The sequence below is a fragment of the Leucopleurus acutus genome (assembly GCF_964270905.1).
Source record: "Leucopleurus acutus genome assembly, chromosome: 2".
NCBI classification, from domain to species: Eukaryota; Metazoa; Chordata; class Mammalia; order Artiodactyla; family Delphinidae; genus Leucopleurus; species Leucopleurus acutus.
Window position 1 is genome coordinate 66,987,236 of NC_139143.1, and position 26,473 is coordinate 67,013,708.

The window sequence follows — 26,473 nt, forward strand, 5'->3', positions numbered from 1 at the left end:
ACTAGCTATCTATTTTACATTTGGTAGTGTATATACATCCATGCCACTCTCTCACTTTGTCACAGCTTACCCTTTCCCTTCCCCATATCCTCAAGTCCATTCTCTAGTAGGTCTGTGTCTTTATTCCCATCTTACCCCTAGGTTCTTCACGACCATTTTTTTTTTCCTTAGATTCCATATATATGTGTTAGCATACGGTATTTGTTTTTCTCTTTCTGACTTCACTCTGTATGACAGACTCTAGGTCCATCCACCTCACTACAAATAACTCAATTTTGTTTCTTTTTATAGCTGAGTAATATTCCATTGTATATATGTGCCACATCTTCTTTATCCAGTCATCTGTTGATGGACACTTAGGTTGCTTCCATGTCCTGGCTATTGTAAATAGAGCTGCAATGAACATACTGGTACATGACTCTTTTTGAATTATGGTTTGCTCAGGGTATATACCCAGTAGTGGGATTGCTGGGTCGTATGGTAGTTTTTTTTTCTTTAAATCAGGAAAATTGTCCAGATGACTTAGAAATTCTTTCCCTGTTCTTCATCATATGTCTTTGATTAACAAGCAGTGTCAAGTTAATTGGAATAGTAATAATATTTTTAAAATGTATAAAATGTGAATTTTTATAATTACCATTGTTTCTAATGATTTGAGAACATGAAACAGCATACCAGTGCCAAGTGGCATGCTATTCAACCAGTAATCGTGACTTTTCAGTCTTTGTGGATTTTTAACATGTCAGTTTCAGTGGGTTCAGATAAAGTAGATGATCCCAAGTTTCTGCAAGGTAAAGAACAAATTTGTAATTTGTGTAAGAGTTTTTTGTTTTTAATTGTTCACAGAAAAATTCTTCAATTTCTTCCTAAAATAACCATGTTTAGTAATGGGACAAGTCTGATAAAATGGGGTAACTGAGTCAAATTTAGAGTATTGTTTAAACAGTTCAAATTGTATATTTCTTAAAATCCAAGTCGGGGGGGTCCTTCTTAATCTGAACGTCTGCATTTTTGTAATATAGCAGGGCAGTTTAATTGGAAACAGTGAAAACTGTTAAACTCATCCATCCTATTCTACGAGGGAGACTGGATGTTTGATAAAATACATACTGGCAGTTGGACAGCGAATCCTGGGTTTTAGACATGTGTCACTATCAGTTTGAACCTCTTGGCACCAGAATTTCCCAACATTTTGAGGTAATGCAAAATGTATTAGGGCTCCAAGGCATTAGCTATAGAGTTGACATTGCCAGAGGGTCAGATGTAAATCTTCCCCTCCCAAAACCTGAACTGGCGTTAGAAAGTAAAGTGGAACTTGCTATTGAAGCTAATTAAAAATAATAGGAGTAAGACTAGCCTTTTTTCTCCTTATATACAATGTATCCGTACCATATTTTTGGACAGTTTTTTTTATTATAACTCTTACTTTTCAAGACTAACAAGAACCTCATGTTGAGTATTTTTAAACTGCTTCCAGCTTTTACAAATCAGTTTTTGTTGCAGTAAAAATGGTCCATTTTTCTTTTATAAGAATCCAATTTTCATAAACTGGAAAAAAATTTCAGAGACTGCTTAGGTTTCCTTGGGGCTTTGAAAAATATTTTTCAGAGGGCCTGAAGATCTTCTCTGTGGTTGGCACAGTGATGTCATCTACTGACCATTTCACTAGAGTCAGAGATGAACTAGATGTGTGCATTATTGAGCCATCTGAATCTTACACTTTCATTTTCTGTGTATATGCCTGCCTCTATTTTTTCTTTCTTAAAGTACTTGGTGATTAACTTTTCTGTTCATTATATGTATTATATATTTCACATATACACCTTTTATTCTGTTCTCTCTAATATATTTTCTTTGAAACATTAAATCACAGTTGAAACATTAGTTGCACTTTTTAAAATTTTACTGACCAGAACTAACACATTATTTTCTTAATATATGAGAAATAATCTTTTATCCAAAATTTTAAATGTGTAATTTTTCCTAAGACAGGGACTCTACCTGTAAAAATTAGACTTATTTCTTTGCTATAGGCCACCTTCATTAAACTCAGGCATTTAGTTAACTCAGTTATTTCACTTGAGAAAAGCAACCTTAAAATTAAATATTGCCTGTCTAAAAGGCATTGTGTAGTATTTACTGACCTTTTTTTATTATTCCTAGAACTATATATTAGGGTATTATTTCAGAGCAGTTATTCAAAAGATAAATCAAATTATTGTCTATATTACAACCCTTAATTTGGCCATCGAGAAATTCTCATATATTGAGATAAAATTAAATATGCCTATAAAATCCCTTATTTGATAAATCCTATATCAATTTTAATTGATAAACCAAACTCTTCCATTTGTTCTAATAGTTTAAGTTTTAGTGACCTTCATTACTGTGGCAGTAATGTTGAAATTATGTGGAAGGATCAAAAGAAAGTGAAAAGAACCTCGTAGAAACATTACCCTTTGATAGATATTGGAGACCAACCATTTGTTCAGCAGCATTGTAAGAACTAAATGAATTATAAAATACTTATTAAATCTTTTAAAGATAATCATCAAAAAAAAACACTGCTTTATTTAGTGTGTAGCTTTTTTGTTCCTAATTTCTTTATAACTTTTTCTCAGAGGAGAACATGCTTCATGAAGTCTTTAAAAAAAACTCCTGACTTTAGTTAGTAATTTTTCCAGACATGAATATAAAATAAAACAGCCAGATTCCGTTTTCACCTATCAGTTGCCAAAGATTTTCTAATGCTAATACCCACACATGGGAGCAAAGAGGCACTCTGACACACTTCTTGTGGGACTTAAATGGACAAAACCTTTGTGAAATATATTTGGTAACAGAGAACAGAAGCCTAAAATTGTATACTTCCTTAATTCTGTAACTTCATTTCTAAGAATTTATCCTCATGAAATAATCAGAGATAAAGACTGGATAAATGATTGTGTGATTTCTTTCTATCAAGAAAATAGATACATTGAGTATCGTGAGATACACTTACCTAATTGGGGAATAAATGTTATTTTTAGTACCTACTTTTGTGCCACATGATTTTGTACACATATTAGATTAGTGTTCTGATTTAAGTAAATATGAAAGTCAAAATAGGTAAAAATAGATATTTAGCAATAGATATTTACTTTATATAAAATTCATCTTTTTAAAGAATTGACCCCAGAGACTTTTTAATTTGCTTTTTTCTTATTGAGAAAAATTTTGAATAAAACTATTATTCACCTATAATGTTTTGACAGCATAAAATTGAGTACACCACTGCCACATCTGTAATTCTAGTAATGAAAGCTGACAGTATGTTTGAAATATTTGGTCATTCCATTTATATTTTTTGCATGTATTAAAACATTATTATTAACAGCGCATAATATTTAAAAAAAAACCTTGCTGAATGCTTTGTTCAGGCACTGTTATACATTTTATTTACTCTTTGTTTTTCATGTGCACATTTGCGAAGTTCCCTAATACTTGTTCTTAGCTGTATCTACGTTGGGATATTTGCAAGAATTGCTTCTCACTTTAAATGGAATTTTGTTAAATCATGATTAAAACATATACAGCGGAACCTCTATAGAAACCATGGTGTTGGGTAACAAGACAATATCCTGTTTACTTTTAAAAGTTACTCTGTTTCAGGGTATATGATTTGATCTAAAAATATCCAGATCTGTGCAAATGTTTATTATAATTGTATTTAGTTGTCCAAATGACATTGTTTTTAGTATGTATAAACATGTATTTCACACTCAGTAATAATTGCTACAGCTAGGTATAACCAATAGAAATAATCTTAAGTTCTTCCCACCTTCATTAGTATTAACCAATCAAAAATGCATGGTATAAATTTCTTGAAATGAATAAAACCATTCATAAGAAATAATACTATATGACAGGTAAAATCCCATCTAAGGTAATGAAGTGGTTAAATCTGTGGGATGGTGAAAACAGGAGAACAAGAGTGGCAATAGCTGTGTGACACAGTTCTGATGAGAAAATCAAACCAATGCAAATAAATGGTTTTTTATACTATGAGACTTGCTGTAACACAATCCTTACATTAAATCACATTACATTTTTTTCTCTCTAAATACTCTCATAACAATTCTGCTAGTTTTCTTTTTTTTTTTTCAGAAGATGGAATGTCTTAGGAGACTTCTAAAAGTTTTAAAGAATAAAATGTTTAAATGTTTTTTGGCCTAAATCTTAGTATACCAGGACTAATAACTCGCATGTAGCTAACACATATCATCATATGTCTCATTTGACCATCAACAGTGTGTGAGGTATATAGGGCAAAGAGTAGTATTGGCCCTATTTTAACAAATGTAGAAATTAAGACTCAGAGATTTTTAAGGGACTAGCCCCAAACCAGTTAGGTAATAAATAGTGAAGCCTTTAAGCTTGGTAAGAGCCAGCATTCTTAGTATTACACCATTACTGCCTCCAAAAGGCAAGCAGATATATTAGTCTTAATAGTGAACTGTGCTTTAGAAAGTTTTAGAGTAAGTGTTATCAAACTTCAGAGTAAGATATGTAGGTTTTTTTGTGTGATACAATATATTGTTTACTTATTTTGCTTTAATACGCTGTATATGGCTTACTGCAAATTGGTATTTAGATTGCTTGGAGAACAAGTTGCTAAAAATTTATTAACACATTAAGTAACTAATTAGTTCACTACCATTAAATTCTTTTAAGTAGTTCATTAAGTTCGCTACAGATTAATCCAGTTGTATAAAAAATGAGGATGAGTGGGATAATCTCAGTCTAGAAGGGTTTATGTCTCATGCAAATCATTTATTTAGCTAATTAATCAATGTTTATATACATGATGCTATTATTTTATGCCTATAAATGAATCTTCATATATTAGTCTTAGTTGACTTATTTGTTTAGACTTTTTAATAGAGAAAACTTCTTTCTAGCCATAAAAGGGCAAGGAAATTCGGTTCCACTGCTTGGACACTAATGATTTGCATTTCCCAAGGAAAATTGAATTAGGTTTTATTAGTAAATTGGGCCTATAACTTTTAAGGCCAGATTCTATTAGATTATCACACATCAGCATTAGCAAATTGTAAACTTTACTGAAATATAGAAATACAAGCCAAAAATCAAGGCTAAAAATCCTGTAAACCTGGGAAGATGTTTTATCCTAGAGAAATTATACTGACTTGAAAAAGTATTTTAAGCGATTTACTTTCCTTTGGAAATTTAGAAACAAGAGAAGAAGTTGGTGACAGGCTGCTCTCATCAAATTCATGTTAATTTTCAATCTGGTGATCTGAGCTAAGTTTTTGGAGGTATGCATGTTAGCTATTTGTAAAATCCAAAGATGCTCCCAAAGGAAACCAAATTTATTGTCACTTTATTAGGACTTTCATTTAGGAGAAGAAATTCAGCATAATTGAGTTTATAAATGAAAAAAGTAATCTGAATATGACCAGATCCTGTAAAAATGTTAACACATCAGTTATGGTATAGCTTTGTACTAGAAGAAATGAATGGGAGTTAGTCCATTCATGACTAGGAAGTTCATTATATCACCACCATTTAAGAGTGATTATCCAATGTTAAAGTTCATACATTTTTATACATATTAATAGCATTTTTGTTGGCTGTACAGATATATAAAAATTAGTTATAAATTTAAAAAGTAGAAAGTCCTTAAGCAAAGGTGACTGCTTTTATGACATATTTGACCCATGAAATGCTCTTATTTTCAAAAAAATTATGGGTTTTTTTTTTTAAGGGAATAGGATGTGGATTACCATTACAATATTATTTGTTTATTTATTTATTTATTTATTTATTTATGGCTGTATCGGGTCTTAGTTGTGGAACGCAGGATCTTTCATTGCAGGATCTTTTGTTGTGACATCTTTTGTTGCGGTGCACGGGCTTTTCTCTAGTTGTGGCACGCAGGCTCCAGAGCGCATGGGCTCTGTAGTTGTGACATGTGGCACTGTAGTTGTGGAGTGCAGGCTCAGTAGTTGTGGTGCGTGGGCTTAGTTGCCCCGCGGCATGTGGGATCTTAGTTCCGGACCAGGGATTGAACCTGAGTCCCCTGCATTGGAAGACATTCTTAACCACTGGACCACCAGGGAAGTCCCAGATTACCATTACAAAGTCTTGCTTATTCGTAGTCTAATGAGAAATTTTAAATTATAAGCAATTTGGTTGATAAGCACCACCACCCCCTCCAAAAAAATAAAAGAGAGAGGAAAACAGAGCATGTCATCTTTTATTTCCCTTAAGTCTGGATTCAATGATACTGAGCTTACTCCTAAACTCAGGGACGGGGTTGATTGATTCTAGCCCATGTGTGTTTTGATTGATATAACAATGTGATTTAAGTATTTATGAATAATTGTTTAAAAGTCCCTATATTAGAAATATTAAACATATATTAGAAATGTTAAACATGTTTTTTCTTAAATATTTTTTAAAAAACAGACGAAACCCAAAGCCTATGGGTTTTTAAATGTAATATTAATTTATTCCCGTTTTCTCCATATTGCCCATAGTCCTACCAGATGTGCTATTACAAATAGCTCACCCCTCAGATATGAGCCATATGGGCTCTCTAAACTGATTTGCACTTATTTTGAATAGGAATTGTACAGATTACAAATGAATTATTAAGGTAAATGTATATTGCCAAATAAATCTAAGAGCAAAATATTTAAACTGTAGTAAATGAGAAAGGAATGTGCAGATGAAGACCTGCCTGTTTTAATAAGTTTAGTGGTTACCTCCTCAGTTTCAACCAAAAGAAAAGAGTTTTTTCTTTTTTTTGTTGTTGTGTTGAAAAAAAAAAAGTCTTTAAAACTGCTTACAGAAGTATCTAAGACAAAAACAAGGAAATATAATGTTCTAAACTCAGCGAGTCCAAACCATTTGAGCTGCTATGACAGTTCATAAAACTGAGAGTAGTTTTTAACTGGGCTCTGTTTTACATTGCCAAAGTGAATTTTCCTTGCAGGAAGTAGCCAGAGGGTTTATTTAGTTTCCAATCCAAGGCTTTGATCTTTCTGTACTGTCACATCTCGGGTTACATAGCCCTTTTTCACTGCAGTAAATCTGCAACCTTTAATGAGAATAAAATTTCCTCCTCCTTGCTGATCACTTGCTGTTAAATGCCAAAGCACAGCCAACTGCATATTTGCAGATTTCAGCTACAATGTATGAAAACAGGGCAATCAGTTTAAACTTGTTGTCTTTGTAATTCATTTTATTGGGCTTTCTTCCTTTTTAAGTGACCTATTTTATCAAGTAAGTGGTTGCAAGGCCAAGCCTGGGAGAAAGATTTAGAATGCTAATAAGCTGAGAGGAGAAAGGTGTGCCCGTGTTGGGGAGGCAGGGTACGGGAGTGGTTGCACATGCACGTGCACTGCCATTAATGTTCAAATTGGGTCTGCTTTCGGCTCTTGAAAGACCCAACCTCTCTTTCCACTCAAGTAAAGTAAGCTGGTTTGTTGTTTCTTTGATTATGTTGTATGTTCAGTTTCAACATAAATTTGTACTTAATGAGTTTATTTAATAAGTCAGAACATTACTTTTCACTTTCAACTTGAGAAGATTTCATAGTATTTAAAGGAACTTAAAGGATTTCAAAAAAATTGATCTCTACATTGTAAGAGCTATTCTTAAAGTAAAAAGAACATCATTATAAGTATCCACTGAACCATCTTACCAAATGGGTCCTTACAAATATTGGAAATATTATAAATATCTGTTGAATAAATCAATGGAAATTCAAAATCACATTTAAGCAAGCTGAATTTTATACATTATTAAATATATGCATCTTCAGACTGAAATACAATAAAATCTCATTTTTTACTGCAATGAAACCTCTCAGTTGAAGCATTAACTATTTGATTCAGTTAATATACGTTGTTAAATTTATTTTTCACTTATACCTTTTATCTTTACTACCGTCTTATTTTGTGGTTGGCAACTAAACTTATCTCTGTCAAGAAATTCACTTTTAGAATGCCATTTTAGACGATAGCCATTGATAAATATATTTTATTAATATATGTTGATATAGATCATATTAATATACATAAATATGAAATATGCTAAAATACATGAAAGAAAGAAATCAGCTTCTATTTTCTCACCATTGAAGCCAGTTACTACTATCTTATAGCTGTCTGTTTTCACAAAATAAGTTATTTCTATTTTCATAAAAATCAAAATGTTGGGATAAATCGACAGTGCATAATACCCATTCATTGATTTAGACAACTATCATAGAAACAATAACTGAAAATATATTGAAACACAGAATAAGATTTCTAACTTGGGGGCAGTAAAGTCAGATCTGATAAAACAGAGGACCCATTTTGGGGAAAGTGTCAGTTTTTAGTTACCCCAATTAGAAAGGAGGGTAAGAAAAGAATGGCTTGAAAATTTTAGGAGAGGGGGAGGTACAGCACTACCCTAGGCCTTTTCAGAAGGTATTTAGTATAATATAGAAATGCTGAACTTTAAAATTATAGCTTGTACTTTTTTATTTATTTATTTATTTTTTTGCAGTATGTTGGCCTCTCACTGCTGTGGCCTCTCCCGCAGCGGAGCACAGGCTCCGGACGCGCAGGCCCAGCAGCCATGGCTCACGGGCCCAGCCGCTCCACGGCATGCGGGATCCTCCTGGACTGGGGCACGAACCCGTGTCCCCTGCATCGGCAGGTGGACTCCCAACCACTGTGCCACCAGGGAGGCCCAATAGCTTGTACTCCTAGAATTACTGTGTTTTCAAATAAGCCTATCTACGTGTACTTAAATTGTAACATGAAAGTTTGCATGTGGGCAAAAAATGGTAGAAACTAAAGCAGTTTTAGATACTGTATCTGAGGGTGGTGGGGACTGTTCAAAGTTTGCTTCTTTGTTTTTCTAATACTTTAAATCTGCATCAGACAGTCCACAATCCATCCAAAATTCTGGACATGAAAGTCCACAGAAAATTTCTGCACAAAATAAACATATTTTTTTAAGTTTTTGTTGTTCTTTAAAAAGAAAAAGAAAAATATTAAGTAAGTGAAACTGCTCCAAAGAGTTTGTTTCTGTAACATGAACCGTCCAGTCCAGTTTTAAATGAAATTACTGGAAAGGAATAGAAACAATGCAGGCTTCAATGCCGTGCAGACTCAATCTTTATTCTAATTGTATAATTTGAAATATTATTCTCTAAAATGGTTTCAAATCTTTCTATAATCTGAGATATGCTGATTAATAGTAATGCTGGCATTTATTGAAATATATTTACTGAGTGCCAGGCAGTATGCTAATTGCTATCATTACATCCCTTATCTAATTTGATCTTCACAACAGCTCAGGGAAGGAGACATTAAGAAAACCCAAGCTTATTGAGTTAAGCAACTTGCCCAAGTTATCTCCCCACCTCTCAGTGTTCTACTCTTATTTTTACCCCACCTCACTCTCTTCCCTCTGTTACAGGCAAGGAAGTGCCCTTTTTTTCAAAGTCCAGTTGGTTCATTTTGCTCGGAACCCCATTCCTTCTTACCTTCCTAAGGACTTCTTTCATGTCACCACTCTTTTCCCTTCTACTAGATCGTTCCTGTCAGAATATAAACACAGTGTGGAATCTCCAACGTTAAACTCTCTTTGCCCCAAAATCACATTCCAGCTACTACCCATTTCTCATTTCTCTTCATACAGTGCATCTCAAAAGACTCCCATTCACTCTTCTATTTCTCCAGTTTTGTCACAATCGCTAGTAATCTTCATATTGCCAAATCCATGGACCTTTCTCATCTTTAACTCTCAGCAGTGTTGGACACAGATATCCAGGCCCTGCTTTTTGAAACTCCCTTCTTTCAGCTCTCAAGATACCCTGTTTTTTTAATTTTCCTCCTAAGATCTTCTCCATTCCTTTCCAATGTTGTTCTCTGCTGGATATTCCTCCTCCTTTTCACCTTTAAATGCTGGTTACTTCAGGACTTCAACCCTGTTCTCTATCCATATCATTTTGGGGAGCCCTCTTTTCTAATTTCACCCACTACCTAGAGGATTTCATCCAGATCCCATGGCATTAAATACTATCTGAAGGCTTGTATTTTTATCGGATGCCTCTCCTCTGAGCACCAGCTTTATTCCTCTCACTATTTAACATACCCAATTGAATGTTTAATAAAATCATCAGACTTAACTTTTGATTTCCTACATGCAAATAGGTGCCTCCTCTAATCTTCCATCTCAGTAAATGTCACCACCATCCAGTAGTTCAAGCCATAAACTTTGGAGTCTTCCCTGGTTCCTCCCTTTTCTTCACCATTACCACTCTCCCCAGTGCAAACCATCGGCAAGTCCTGTTGTTTTCATTTCTAGACTGTCTGAAATTTGGCCTTTTCTTTCCATTTTCACTGTTAGTACTCTAGTCCAAGCCACCGTCATCTGTCACCTGAACCATTCAAAATAGCCTCCTAATTAATTTCCCTGCTTCTGCATTTACCTTCCCTTGTAATCCATTTTCCCCCATAGTAACCATTGTGATCTTTTTAAAGTGTAAATCAGATCATTTCAAATGTATAATGTGTAGTATTTATTAACTATATAATCAAGATGTATATATAGGGCTTCTCTGGTGGCGCAGTGGTTGAGAGTCCACCTGCCAACGCAGGGGACACGGGTTCGTGCCCTGGTCCGGGAAGATTCCACATGCCGCGGAGCGGCTAGGACCTTCAAAAGGCAGTTTTTTATGTTATGTAGGTTACTAAAAAATTACCTATACAGCATAGGCTCCTACCAACAATTTTATAATACAAGCACATAATACTATATATACTTTTTTTTTTTTTTTTTTTTTTTGCGGTACGCGGGCCTCTCACAGTTGTGGCCTCTCCCGTTGCGGAGCACAAGCTCCGGACACGCAGGCTCAGCGGCCGTGGCTCACAGGCCTAGCCGCTCTGCGGCATGTGGGATCTTCCCTGACCGGGGCACGAACCCGTGTCCCCTGCATCGGCAGGCGGACTCTCAACCACTGCGCCACCAGGGAAGCCCAAAATATAATTTTTTGAGATGACTTAAAGTATCCTATTTATTATTCTTTATATCACTTTTTAAAAACATCTTTAAAGGTAATAGTATTATCGTGCTTAGAAAAATAATTAAGGAATTAATACTAAGTACAGTGTCAGTTTTTATACATCAGTGGTCTTCAACATGTTCCTGCTAACTTTTATGATATTCTCACACCTTGATTAAATAAGGGTGTGTGTATGTGTGTCCCAATGAAATAAACATCTTAAACATTTTTGATTTGTCCTTAATCTTTAGAGGACACAAATTAATCATTAGAGAAGAATGCCGTAATGTCTTAAATAGACACTTTTTTTTTAAGAGCATGCTATTTTGAGTGTTGTCATTTGTTAACTTCTGTTACAAAAGATTCTACCTTTAACATTTTCTTACAGAAGAAAAAATCAGATAATCTAAAGACAATAGTATTTGTCAATTATATCTCAAAGCCAGAAAAAAAATAAAAATAATTTTAAAAGACACTGTGATGAATTTTCTTAGATTAAAAAGTAAACAGATTTATAGATTCATATTTTTGCATTTTAACCTAAGCAGTGCAATATTTGACAAAGAATCACATTATTATTAAAATACAACCTCCTGAGTTATATAGGCTGTTTAATAAGACACTGTTTTTTGTTTTTTGACACTGATCTTTAATGGTCTGGTAATTCACTAGAATTTAGTTACTTCATTATAACAGTAAGCACTTTGGAGGGATTAGTTCAGACAGTAGCTTTTCATAGCTTTGTAATAGAATGTCTCTTTAGAAACACATCAATGCCCTACAAAACATAATTTGAATAATTGTGAGATTTGAAGAGACATTGTATCGAAGAGTTTGATTTAAATGTTGGGTTCTGATGCATCCCATCTCATGAGCAAAGGTTTACGTAGGTAGGTAGGTAGGTAGATAGGCAGATAGATATTCCCAAGGAAATAAGTTACAGAACATTTTAGTCCTTGAATGTTTTTTAATGCTGATGTCATAGCTGTTGATGAATTCTCAAAACTTTTAATTGAAAGGGTTTTAGATTTGTTAAAATCATTAGGTTTTCTCATTTTTTTAAAAAAAGGCAGTAAACCTCCATTGAGGGTTATGGAAATGGAAAGGAAGTCTGGAGTTAAAGGGATTAATTATGACCTATAATCCTGTGGATTTTACCTGTAGGGATTTTAGGCCAATGTGCAGTCTTTCAGCAGTAGCCCAAATCACTTGGTAATCTTGTAAGTACTCAGCGCCTCTGCCAACTAAATATAACTCAGACCTACTTCAGAGAGGCAAATGCGGCATTCTGTAATAGAATCTGTTTTCAAATGTGGCCTTGTTTCTGTATTTGAGAAGAAGGGTTAGTATTTTTCTAAACTTTATACTTTTATCATTAAAGTTAATTATTGGTGAGTGTAAAATCTATGTATGGCTATGTTGCTTTTTACATAAAAGCTACACATTTCAGACTAGAGAGGCACGATCAACAAATGGTTTCTTGTGCCTGTAATCAAAGTTAAACATTTTAAATAATTAGTCTTTTGAATAGACTTATAGAGAGGAGCATAATTAATGATTTTCTGAATATCATCTCTTTTGTGGACATAAGTCAGCATTCTATCTCAAATAATATACCATACTTTAATATATTTTTAAGCCTATTTTCTTTGTTTAGCTTTATCTTAAGTTGATACATCCCACTTTTTCAGAAATTCTTTCCATTTCAGGTTTTTCCAGCCAAAAATAAAGCACCTTCATATTGGCCTGTCAGAAATTAAAAGGCAAAACAATCTTGAAAAGGAATCCAGATTCCTTTTTCAGTGGCTAATTTAGCGCCCCTCAAATGTGAAAGGATACGAGGAGCCTCCTATGAACATAGTTAGGCAAGTAAATTTTTAAATTGCAACTGTAACTTAAATTGATACAAGAAACCCCACAAAGCTATATTTACATGGGTACTTAAACTTCATGTGGAGATCTCTTTTGAGGTGGCAAATAAGCAGGAATTCTTAAAAGTCTCAAAAAGTTTTTTAAAAAGGTTTCTGGGTTTTAAGGACTTTATAAATATTGGGCTATTATAGTTCAGCTCATTCTCTGTATATACTAAGGGGAAAACAGAAACTATGTCAATATCCTACAGTTGAATTTTGCCTTTTTCTTCTAAAATCTGAGGGAGAGAAGTACTATTTGCCATCAGCAAGTGTGCACCCTAGTCATTTTAAATCAATTTGTAATCTTTCCTTGTCCTGCATACTTGAAGTAATTAATATGGATATACCTATGTGCTAGTTGGAAATACTGCTTAAAACCCTACACTGCCTTTAATTTTAAAAATGTATAGTGCATTCCTGTCTCCCTGAAGAATTCTCCTCATGGTTACCCAGCTCTGCTTATGTGTCCCGTATTGTCAGGTTGGCACCACCCCAAGACAGTGAACATCACAGAATGAAGATACCCCACCCTAAACACTTCTGTGACCCTGTGCCCTTTTCAAAGTAAAGCCAACACTACAGCATTAAACCTAAGTGCAGGAATGTATGCAGTGTGGGAAGTGATGATTTGTGTGAAATAACTAAAAACCTTACCCTTGATTTACTACTTTCAAAATAAAGTCCCTGAATATAAAATAAGATGAAAAAGCATGTAAAGAGACTTTCCCAGTATTATTCATCCCTAAAGGTGTTGTATCGTTTGCATCTATCTTGACATAGAATCTGAAGGGTTTTGATTGAATAATTTTATTTATACAAGCAGTCCAGTCTCACTATGGTAAAGGAAGATATGATTGGCCATGGCATTATTTTAGTGCAACAACAGTTAGTTGCCTATGTGTAGGCATAAATCTCTATGAATTATGTAAGAGCCCTGTAAAGGCAAACAGAAAGCATGTGTAAGAAGCATGCCAAGTATGATAGAGTATCTCTTAACAGTCTAGATTATATGGCAGGAGCCAGCATTTCTTAAGTATTTTCTAGGGAAGCCTCTATCATTTTCATATGTCATAACAATAACACCAAGTACATACTACAAGAGTCTTTGTACTGTTCTTGTAAAAGACCTGGAAATATAATAATCTCAAGGCAGAGAGATGTTAAAAGGGATAGCCATTATTCTTACTTTACCAAAAAAAAAAAAAAAAAAGAAATCATGACAAAGAAAGTTACAGATTTAGACGGAGACGAGTTATATCAGTAGAGACATAAATTATATCCAGATATTCTGGTTTTGAGGTCGTTGCACCCCACTAACTTTAATAAAATGCAGGAGTTGTTGATAAGTTCATACTTAAGTTAGTGTAGCTGAATTTGTAAACATAATTACTAGTCCTTAAATTAAGGGAGAAAAATGCCCTTGTACATCAGTGATAAAGAAAAAAAAAGTATGTTTCCTTATGTTGCTTTAAAAATAATAATTTTAAAATATGGTAATAGGGCGAAGTCAGAAAAGTAATTGTTAGAATCATATACTTCTGCATTGAAGTCTACACGGAATTTGCTTGGTGTCAATGCAGTGTGTGCAAAAGGTGCTTAGCCCCATTCTATGAAGAAACCGTTAGAAATACCTTGTTTCATCATCAGAAGACTGCAATCTGGTTGATCAGGATGACTTCAATCAGTTTGTGTCTTGGCAATCTAAAATTAGCCTTAGACCTAAGTAGAAAATGAATTTACCTTTTTTTGTACAGACCTATAATGTAATAAATACATTATCAAGGGCCAAGAGAGTTTATGAAATTTAAGAGTAGAGATTTACTTTAGTAACTGTTCTTCTAGTGCTAAATGCATTGCTGGTGTATTATGTAGTATATGGAGATCCTAAGTGCTCTAGAGGATACTAAATAACTATTAAATATTTATCTGACCTGTATTGATTACTGAAATTACTGAAGGCTGAAAGTGTCTATATAACACTGCCCAACATAGATGTTTTAATTATGCTAAGTGAAATAAGTCAGACACAGAAAGCAAATACTATATGATATCACATATCATGGAATCTAAAAAATACAGCAAATTAGTGAATAAAACAAAAAAGCAGACTCACAGATATAGACAACAAACTAGTGGTTACCAGTGAGGAGAGGGAAAGGGGAGTGACAAGATAGGGGTAAAGGGGGGAAAAAGTGGTTTTATTGGATTATATGAAATCATGTGTGTAAAACTTGAAAATTGTAAAGCGCTATAGAATTTAAAGAATCATTCAATTTAAATTTTTTATTAAAAAAATAAAGTATCATAATAATACAAGGAAATGCCTGTTGTATATTTGATATTATAAACTTATTTTAGAATCGAACTTTCAAACTTTGATGCTTAGCTACTTAAAAACATGCACTTTTAATTTGTTTAAATATAGTTTCTATTATCCATACTTGTGCCCTCAATTTTAGAAAAATATTACTTAGTCTGATTTAGCTACATAAAAGGTCCTTATCAATCACCACTTGATTTTTATCAGCCAAAGGTAATTTGCAGGCTATTTAGCCTAAAAATTATTGAGACAAATAAATGAATAAGTAGACTAGGGCATAAATTGGAAACTTTACATTAAGCTTATATGTGATAAGATTTTTGAGTTTTTTTTTACAACTAACATTTATATACCTCTTATGAAATGTAGTAAAAGAAAAAGTTTCAAAGCGATATAAAAATATTCCAAACTGTATTATTTATTTAAGGACGTCGGACAAGGTTTTAACAGAAGCTTAACATTAATTTTTAATTTACAAGAGACTGATATGTCAGTAGGGGTAGCATGCATGTTAGATAGTGGTATTACCTCTTTGATTATATCCATATGTCAGATTTCTGTCTGCTTTATAAAGAATGATGGGGAGTTGATATAGCCCATTATGTATAGTACTTGTGATAATTTTAGGTTCTATTCCATCTCTTGAACTTGTTCATTTTGATAGTGCATTATCATTCTAAGATTCTGGTTGGTGTTTAAATTTCAGTAACTGAAGGTCATTATTCATATTTTAACTGGACTAAAAAGTTTTTAATGCTAGCATTAACTTTTGAATTATGCTCGAGCTCTTAGACTTTACAGCATGTTTAGTTTCTTTTCATTTCTTATTAGTATTTTTCAGTATTTAATAGTCTCCTGCTCCCACCTCCAGCAAGAACTCTCCTCTCTGTTCAACATCAGAAACATTTTCCTCTTTGGCATGTGCTTTTAGTTCCCCAAGCAGTATAAGCAAATTGGAAAGTTCAGCTGTCATTCTTGGAAGGTCATAGATCACACTAGCAGCCTGAGTAATCCAAGAGGTTTTAAGTATCATAGCATTTAGTTTAAAGTGAAATTTGCTCTGACAGAGCTGGCAGACCAATAGGAAAAAGAAATATTTGTGCTTGGAGAAGTGCATATGTAGAGACCAAGAGTCTAACTGATGGCTGGAAGTGATTTCAGTCTAAAAAAACAAATCATTAAGAGAGTGCATAGGGGTAAAATACACAGTTCATATTTTAAAGAGTCTCAAAATGAACCAGCAACTAAGGTTAGCATTACATAGTAATTAGCTGTGGTGTTCAGACTTTAACTCACTCAGTACCAGACAGTATGGTTAAACTATCACTGTGAAAACATCGCTACTTAAACTCTCTACTTTAAACCTACAGCAGTAATTTTTGTACCTTAAAAAACCAAAGTATTATGACAGGTTATATAAATGTTGAACCAGTAACAGACAAACAATTATTTAAAAGAGGTGCTAATGACTAAGTTTATTGACCTAGGGGTTAGTTAAGCAGCTCAGCAAGTTCCCTTAACATTTGGTGGTGTGAACTGAGGCACTCCTTGATATTATAGAACTGCTAATTTCAAGAAGTCCTTGTACTTAATTGAAGAAATGCAAGCTAAAGATGACAAGATGGTATACTTTCATTAAAAGATTGCTATAAAACTTTTGAGACCATTATAATTTTCAGTAAATACTCACTTCAGCATCATCACATCTGATGGCTTCTATTAGGCACCTATTAGAGTATTTTTTCTGTTAATTGCTACAAATAAGGGAAAAAAATCTTCTAATGGCTCCAGTTATTTCTTTCAAGTCATTGTTCTGTTCAAGAAAGCCAATTTTGAGTCACAGGAATACAAGGTTTATAAATTCTTTCCTTAGATGTGCAAAGCTGATTAATAAGAGTAGAATAGAAGGGACTCCAGCAAGATGGTAGACTGACCTGACTTGGAAGGGCCCCCTCCTGTATAGGTATAGAAAAGGTGAACAAAATATAACCCCACGTGACACACAAACACAAAAGAACCACCACAAGAATATTGAACTAGGTATAGGTTATATGGTATAGGAAGATAGAGCTGAATTCCCTATATAGAGCCTGGAACTTCAAGGGGCTGCCTTTTTCTCATCAGTTGAAAAGAGGACTAGATGATTTTAATTCACCAGCCCAGAGAAGTGGCTAAAACTTGTCTTCTGCCCTAAGACCCTGGAAGAGGAGGATAGTCACCCATGAGGAATAGGAATCATACGCTTGCTTCATGAACACGCATGGGGTCAGAATTTATACTATACATTTAATTCAGGAAACCCCAAGTCAAGAAATTATCATTAAAATGGCTTCAGGGCAGTGAAATTCCAGGACCTTGATATATTATAAACAAATACAGAACCTCTCTGTAGAAGTATCTCGAAGCTCAAGGGCCAGCAGACAGGCAAAAAAGAAAAAAATGACTAAGCTCATGAAGAAAGGGACCGTCATGAAGAAGAATTGTCAGAGGCAACAGTAAAAGAGTAAGGATGCCCAAGAACTAGAGTTAATAGAAGAATCTCAGTGAGACTATAAATTAAAAAAAATAATAAAAAGGGATAGAAGACTTAATCCAAAGATGATATAATATGAAAAAGTACCAACTGTAACATCTCCGTATAAAAAAAATATAATCATTAAAATAGGCTCTGGAGATGGGTTAAATAACAGATTAAGATGTATAATAAGTGTAAATTGAATGGTATTAGAAGAGCGTCAGTGAAATGGAATTTCTTTCCATTTGGAATAAATCAGTGACTATTTTACACATGCTTCCTCCATCATTAGTACAAATTAGTTTTTATCTGAAGCATCTCAGTATAGTAACTAAATTGAAAGGATTTGTCCCCAACATGGTATTTTCCCCTTAGAACTGACAGATGTCTTTTTCAAAAAAAATTTTTTAATAAGTTCCAGATGAGTACATTAAATACAACCTCCCACTACTCCTATCATTTATAATTTTGAAGAAAATATTACTTAGTTTGTTTTCACTAAAAATATGATTCTTTAAAATTGATAACCATGCATATAAAAGATTAAGAGTAAAAGAAAACTAAATGGAAAATGACAGCTAAACTTAATACATATTGGTGAAACTCATTAAAAGACTGCTTCACTCTGCTCATTTTCTCTATAATACAAAGGCTCAAGTCAAAAGCAATCAGTAACACTTTTGAGCAACCTAAAATATATATTATTACATTTAAATTTATAGAAACAAGATGCTATTGACAGGTTCAATGAAAATTTTAGAAGTTTTCCTATAATAGTAGTACTTTAACATGCAAGTTCATTACATTTTTCAGTGTCCAAGACAATCAGCATCTTCTCTCATTTTTATAGGCCTCCACATTCACAAAACTTTTTTGCATATGAATGATAGTGATTCCTATTTAACTCTAAATTGTTTCACATATATAAAGACATCGATTATATGAAAAAGCAATGGAAACCACATTCTGTCAATGTTAAATATGCTGAGAAGTTTAAATTTGACAAAGCTTGCTTTAAAACTTTGTAAAAGTACGATACTCCGTGATAAAACAAGCTCTCCATCTAGTGGTGGATCTCTAAATTGCAAACATTTAGATCTTGATTTAGTAATACGTCACTATACAAATGTTAGGTATAATTTTATAGGCATTATGTCAGTCAATCCAGACTTCTTTTATTGCTATATATGAATTTCAAGAAAAAATGGTCTCTTCTGCCAGAATAGCCCATCTCTTCCTGTTCAGTACAGGGACAAACTACTTCTACAGTTTGATTTCATCTACATGGAATACTACAGCCTCTTATTTATTTGATGAAACATATCCCCATATTAAAGGGGCAAAAATTGTTTCATTCCAGTTAACTATAACCTCACATTTTTGGCCAGTTTTGAAGTTCTTTCTCTTCATTCTCAGTTCCCAAATAGTAAATGTATAACTTAAAACTCCATTTCAAAAGAGAAAAGATACCATTTTTTGTCATGAAATGTAGCATATTTGATCATTGTTAGTTCTGCCAGTGCCTCTACAGACTCACATTACTTCACATATGGACAGCCATAATATTCTTAAATGTTCCCCATGCTTTTGCCTCTCAACCCCTTGTTCCCCAATTATCTTTTTGAAACACAGAAGTAAGTTGTTCTTGGTCCCCTTCTTAAAAACACTGACAGCTCTCCAAAAGTATGTGGTTCTTAGTATGGCATATGAAGAGCTTTTAAAATCTAATCCTAACCTCCCTTTCTAGCTTTATCTTCTGCTACTGCTTACATTGCAAACCTAAGACTTTGACCATAACAAATCATTTGCTCTTCTTCAGCCCTTTCTCTTGCTCAGGCTGCCACACCATCAGGAATTCTCTCTCTCTCTCCACATGTGAAATCCTACTTGTCCTTTAAGATTCATCCATTCATGCAATCAAACACTTTTTGAAATCCCATGCCATGTCAGATACAATACTAGCTGCTAGTGATATAGCAATGAATAAGATAGTCCTTACCATTCATGGTGCTTACAATCTAATAGGAAATGAAGACAAAAAATAAAATATAATGTCAGGAAGTGACAGATACATTAAAATCAAAGTATTTTCTATAAAGGCTTTCTAGTTCTTGAGATCCTTCTGTAACAATTTGTACATATCTCTAATATACTCTCACATTATTTTATTTGGTCCTATTCTACTCTGTAGTAATTTATAAATGTACTAGGGTAACAACACATTATTATCAGAATTTCGTTCCATATTAGTTGCCTCCAATCCATGGTCAGGGACCATGTCTTGTTTATTATCGCCTTCCAAGCAACACATCTTTTTTTTTGACATTGATTTCCAACACTATACTTAACACATTATAGAAAGTCGTGTACTATTTGAATGGATGGGTGGATGGATGTACAAAAGATCACTATTACGTAGACCTAAATTTCCCATGACAAATCATACTTAAGCTGAAATTACTCTGATGATAAATTTATAACCTAGTTGGAAAGGAAGATAAACATACTGATTTTGGTTCTATGATCAGTATATTGGAGTAATTAATAAAAAGAATGAACTGTTCTAGGAGACTGTTACTAAATTATTTCATGCAGTGATATAATGTCCTGGATCTGTATCCTCCAAAAAATGTTAAGTCCTTTGACTTAACGATCCCAAAAGAATTCCAGCCTTCAGTATTATCTTATGGATCACAAAGATAGGTAGTTAGTAAGTGTCATTGTTCCCTACTTGTAAGTATATTGTCATAAAGGATTTTGTCATAGGGAGAATAGAATCCCCAAAGAAAGACCCAAGCTAAAAAGATGAAATTCAACATGGTAGTTGTAAGTTATAAATTTCATGTGTGCCTGTATGTATATACACACACAACTATACACACACATATACAGTCAATGTAAGCCATTTTGTGATAATGACTCCTTAAAAATTTTGTTCAGGATCAACACAGTTTTGGCCTACATTAGCAGAGAGTCAGAAATGGGATCTCGTTTTTATCTTCTGTACTGGTTTCAGACCATATCATAAGTACCACATTGTTTTCAGCTTCTTTATTTTAAGGTTAATACTGAAAAAATTGAAATACTTTAGAAAACAAATGATTTTAGAGACCATGTCATGAGGATTGATTAAATGAGAGTTGTGAAATAGTCATATTAAGGAATAATTAGACTTCTTGTATGGTTTGAGAAGGTAATTCTAGGACTCATAGAACCAGATTTCAGATGGGTGTTAATGAAGAACTTTCTCATAGTTTGGTAAGTCTGTAGAAGGAACGAACTGCCTTGACAATGTAGAGTTATGGAGGTGTTATGACAAGAGCTGTATAGACCCTGTCAAGGATGTTGTGAATGAAAGGGTACACTAGAGTATTTCTAAAAATGTTTCCAAGTCAAAGATTCTATGAGCCTATGAAAAGAGAACTTGGCTTGAATGTATCCTTTTTTTTTTCCTGTGTTATTCACTAATATATTCATTATGTGCTTTGCATTCATTTTGCTGACCTGGAAATTTCAAAGAAGAAAAAGACTTGTATTGCTTTTATCTAACTTTAATAAAATAATGATAATACTTTTCACTTATGCAGCACTTTTCACCCAAGGATTTCAAAGGGCTTTACAAATATGCACTAATTAAGCCTCACAAACAGCCAGAGGTAGGTGATTTTCTTTCCTTTCTACAGGAATGTCAATTCTGACACAGAAGTTTAATCAGAGCCTCGGAGTGCCTAGGATTCCTTACTGGCTGCCATTCCCTTTGTAATATGCTGCATGTGAAGCATCACTTGTCATGTCTGGATTTCTTTTTTTCACCCTTCTCTGAATCATCTCAAGTTTAGAATTCTAATGAATGATGTTGAAAATTTGTTTGAAGCCTTGTAAATATTACAGAAAATTTAGTCTTCTGCTTGCTGAATGCTAATTAGGTTTCTAAATGTTTGTTTAAAAATAAAACCTAGGTGTGGTTTTATATTTGTTGTTGAATTTTAAATATATATTTTTTACTTATAAAGAATTTGTCATTTTTTCTAGGTACCCCAAAATCATTGTTCTTAGGACATAAAACTTAATGGCAGATGGATTTGGGGGCCTTACCTTTCCTAGTTGTCTTTTCACAACAAACAGTAACCATTTTCTTTAGACTAGAATTATATATTTTCAAGAAGCAGTATTGCATTTTGGTATTTTTCTAATTTAAAGGTCCAAAATATATCTAGACATTGAGCTCAGATAAAGGTTAAATGACGCTACATAATTAGTCTTGTAAAGAAAAAGTGGTCTAGTAGTGGCATATTCTACTCAAAAGGGACACACAGCTTTTTTATATAGTTTAGGAGTACCAGGAAGAGAATATGTATGTATGGAGACACACATGCAGTGTTGGATTAAATTCCAATATAAATAGCCAAATATACAAACTCTTCTCTGAAGCAGGATGGTCACACAGGGCACGAGCAGGTACAGCATATCACAACTTAGTTTCTGTTGGTTCTGAGGGTCCCTGTTGAGGGCATGCAAGTGGCTTTAATACTGTGTACTCTAAGTCAAGTCTTAGTGGATCAGGAAAGGACAATTTTTGCTGTGATACTTCCTTTTATATTCACGTTTCTGTCCCCTTCCAGAAGAATTTATATAATCCATCTGCTTCTGTTGGGAAAACTTACATTAGGCTCTCCTGGTTTGAACCAGATTCAGCATTAACAAGGCTACATCCTTATCCCAAGGGAGAAAGTAGAGTAAGAGTTCACATGTCCCAGAAGAATATCTATCTCCAGGTTTTAACATCCTGAAAAGTCCAATTTCCTCACTATATTAGAACCAAATGAGAGACTAAAGAATCAAACTGTTCTGTATCAGAGTGAATTTTATTTAAAAGATATTAATTGTAGGGACATGCTTGATCTTTCATGATACAAAAGGATATAGAACTTAGAGTACCACCAGAGTACCCACACTGGTCATAATGTTTCACATATTCTTTAAACAGCGATTTGATCTATGATACACGATGGATAATTCCAGAAAAGCTCATTTTAAGAGTTGGTCTCAAATTCTCCTATTTGAAAAATTTCCCCATATGATATTTATGGAAGTTCACAAAAATTTGGTTTTTACATTGTAATACAGAAGTCTCTGGGTTAACTATTGAGTGCATAAATAGAAGTTTATTGCAGTAAACCTGCAGGCTCAGAAAACTCAAACTCAACAGTGTTCAAGATTTGGTCTTACTTTCACTGACTTGGGGATGCATATTCTTACCAAAAATTGTGACTAACATATTTTTAAAAAATCCATTTGTCAATTTACAATGAAAGTATAACCAGCAGGCAGATCAGATATGTCTTAAGTTTATTCTTTACCCTGTTGGCAAGCCATATGAGAAAACAGTAATCAGAAATTTGTTTATTGGTCATAGAAATTAAAAAGTTTTGCAGTTTGAATGTGTAATAACTTTAGACTCAGAACCTTTGTTAATGGCCCTTCCTCAATGAGAACAAGCCTGCCAAAAAGGTCATATATTCCTGATGGTGTTATAGGTCACCCCAAGGGATTGCTTGGGTTGGTTCCACTACAGCATTGCCTCTGAGGAGCTCCTTGTTCTGTGCCAACATGGCTGACAGACACCCTTCTCAGTACCATCATCTTCTTTTAGATAGAATTACAGTCATATTGTTCCTCTGTGAGATGTTCTGTTTTGAAGGTACTTTTGCATATTTCTTCAGTGATCAACCATATGCCTGTTGTTTCCAAGTTCTTAAAAGAGATCTCACCACAGCCCCTAGATTAATAAACAAAGACAAAATTAACTTGAGTTTTACCGAAGTCTGCTGCTCTTCAGCCTCAGAAGAGATGCTAAAACATGTAAAGAGTGGCTGAAGGCAGGTAATAAGTAGAAAGCTGAAAAAGGAAGGAGCTGAAATCCACAAGCTCTACCGTCATCCTTTATATAACTGAGAGTTGTTTAGATACATGAGTATTTGTTAGCCTTAGTGCTTCAACAGAAAATTTTTCAATGGCCAACTTTTCCTCTAATTTTAAACTGGTACAGGTGTGTCTTAGTCGTGGGCTCCATTAATTTCTAAAACATCTTTAAAGCTACCTCTAGAGTAATATTTCCCTTCATCAGAAAATTTAATCTTTCTTTCCATGGGACCAAAGTAGGAAAAGCATACTTGTATTTTGCCATTTCAAAATAAAATTCAGACTTAAAACTTTCAAACAACTTTTAGAAATTACAGACACAGTTTTTGATATAGAAGGAACCCAAAAGTTTGATTTGTCCAGGATCGTTCACTACAAATGCTAACCTAAACCTTATATTTCAGAAATTCCATTCCCCTAAGAGGTAGATTCACATGAATTATATGCCCTTTACTTTTAGTATTTAATCCTATTCCAACACACACACACACACACACACACACACACACACGCACGCACGCACGCACGCACACAAATTATTTAAAACCTTAACATTTTAATCATTACTTCTAAAGCGTTTTAACTTAATCTCACTTTGAGTTGTGAGAAGAAATCAGTGCCCGTATGAATATATTTTTTAATCATATTGAGATTTTGCTGATAAAGGGAAAAGTATCTTTCCATCTAGCATTATCTGGAATAATCTTAAATCATTTAAATATATTTATTTTTTCAAAGCTTACATTTCTGGGTTATAAATAATTTCTTTTGATTGGAAATAAGCTCACTAGCATTCACTGCATGCGCTATGCATGAGCATGTTATAGCTGCCATATTTGCCTGGCAAAATAATATCTTGTCATTTTGCTAAGTGTTTAATAATTCTCTGACTCTTTAAAAGTACTTTTTCTTCTAAATGTATTAATAGATGAAAGAAGAATTTTTAAAGTAACATCAGTTTATCCGTGTTTCAATCCACCTTTTTAACTCTGAAGGTTATCTTTGGGCTTCTGTTATTTCCATAGAATAAATTTATCATTTATAAATTTATAATTATAAATTTGTAATCCAAAATTTATAATTTGCTTGCTGTAACTCAAAACATGTACTATTTAGTAATTTTTTTGCATTGAGGAGTCAGAAGAAGAATTTGCATATCAAATCTGGCTAACTTTCAAATTTTGTAAAATTCTTTGTCTTCTTTTAGTCATAGGCTTATGGTATGATTTGGCTCAAGTGAGAGTTTACTGCTAAAACTCAATTGCATGTCCTTACTAATAGTGGATTAGTCCTATGAAATAGAGATCTTATTATAAATAACAAAACTCACTTTACTACAGTTTTAATTTTATCATTCCCTAGCAGTGTATTACTGATAGTTGCTAACATGTAAAATATTTTCACATTCTGGCATAAACGCCATGTATGAGTGTAATTCATTAAAACATTTCTGATCTCTCTTTCTCTTTGTCTTGAATGGTACCTGATGACAGAGGTTTTCAATATTTTTAACAGAAGTTATTAGAATTAAATATTTATTAAACACATTTTTATGACTACAGTAATTTAAAGAAGAAAAAAGTTAATGATAGCCAGCCACATAAGTCACTTTGCTGCTAGGAAGAGAATTTTGGAGGTATAAAGTTCCAGGCCTCTTCTTTGACCTGCATTGGAATGAAAAATATAATAGATGATTCCTTTTTTCTCTTTTTAGCCTTGGAATGGATGGCTTTGGCCAGTCGGTTGGCATTCTTGGACGCCCTGCCACAGCTTATGGATTCCGCCCTGATGAACCTTACTACTATGGCTATGGATCTCGATAAAGTCATCCCTCTCCATCTGTGCTCTCAGCTTAGAAGAGATCTGTGTGGGTTGGGTTAACTTTGAATCTTGGCCTAATAATGCATGTTGATACTATTGCGGGTCTGTGTTTCTTTTTACTTTTCCATACTGTTAGCTGCAGGTTAACTTCGACCCCTTCCGTCCTGTGTTAAGTACAGTTGATGCTTGACACTGTTCACTCATCAAACCACATCCTGATGCCGAATAATATTTACCATGAGACTGAAAAGTGAATGCTGAAAAACAACTAGACTGGAAAACAAACACTACATTATGTACATTAATTGACTAATTTAATTTCTATTAAAAAGAAGCATAAAGTACAAATGAATTAGCAAAAGTCATGTGTTTCTATTTAATGTGTTTTATTAGGAGTTACGTGCCTATGTAGAGTGCATATAATTTTTTTTCCTGTCCTTTTTTTCCCCTTATAAACTCTTAAGTATTTCACGTGATATGTGCTACCTTTAAAATTTATAAAAAGAGTATCACCTTTTTTATTTCATGCCATGTGCCTGAAAGGTTGCTTCCCAAAGTTATTAACTATGATTTTTTGATTAACAGTGGAACATATGCCATAATTATGTTATATGTGAGTAGAGTTTCTTCAGCAATTAATTCAAATTAATTTTGTCTTTCTGATTTTAATACAGAAAACCTAGGACATCTATTAGTATACATGAAACTAGATTGGCATTGGGTTTTTAAATTTTATTATTCATGAAGTCTAAAATATGGAAAAGCTAATTATGTTTCACTGAAGAAAACTAAGGAACAAAATATTTTGCTCACTTAGATACCCGTTTCCCATTTGTTCACTTGTTTTTACAAGATTTAGGTAGTAAGAAATGGAAAGACATAATAATGAGTTGTGAAAATAACTCATGCAT

At 33.6% G+C, this 26,473-nt stretch overlaps 1 protein-coding gene across 3 annotated transcripts in view; it reads left to right on the forward strand.

Annotated features, from left to right (window-relative positions):
* KIFAP3 (kinesin associated protein 3) overlaps positions 1 to 26,192 on the forward strand; it is a gene marked incomplete at its 3' end in the record, with an annotated part of 158,551 nt that extends 132,359 nt beyond the window's left edge. For 2 of the 3 annotated variants that reach the window (XM_082862992.1, XM_082862994.1), the window contains one exon: positions 25,456 to 26,192. In XM_082862992.1, coding sequence (XP_082719118.1) covers positions 25,456 to 25,564 — 109 coding nt within the window. Of the gene's footprint in view, positions 1 to 21,406; positions 21,453 to 25,455 lie in introns of those variants that run through there. The other variant, XM_082862993.1, reaches the window with a different exon arrangement.
* Between the last annotated feature and the right edge of the window lie 281 nt (positions 26,193 to 26,473).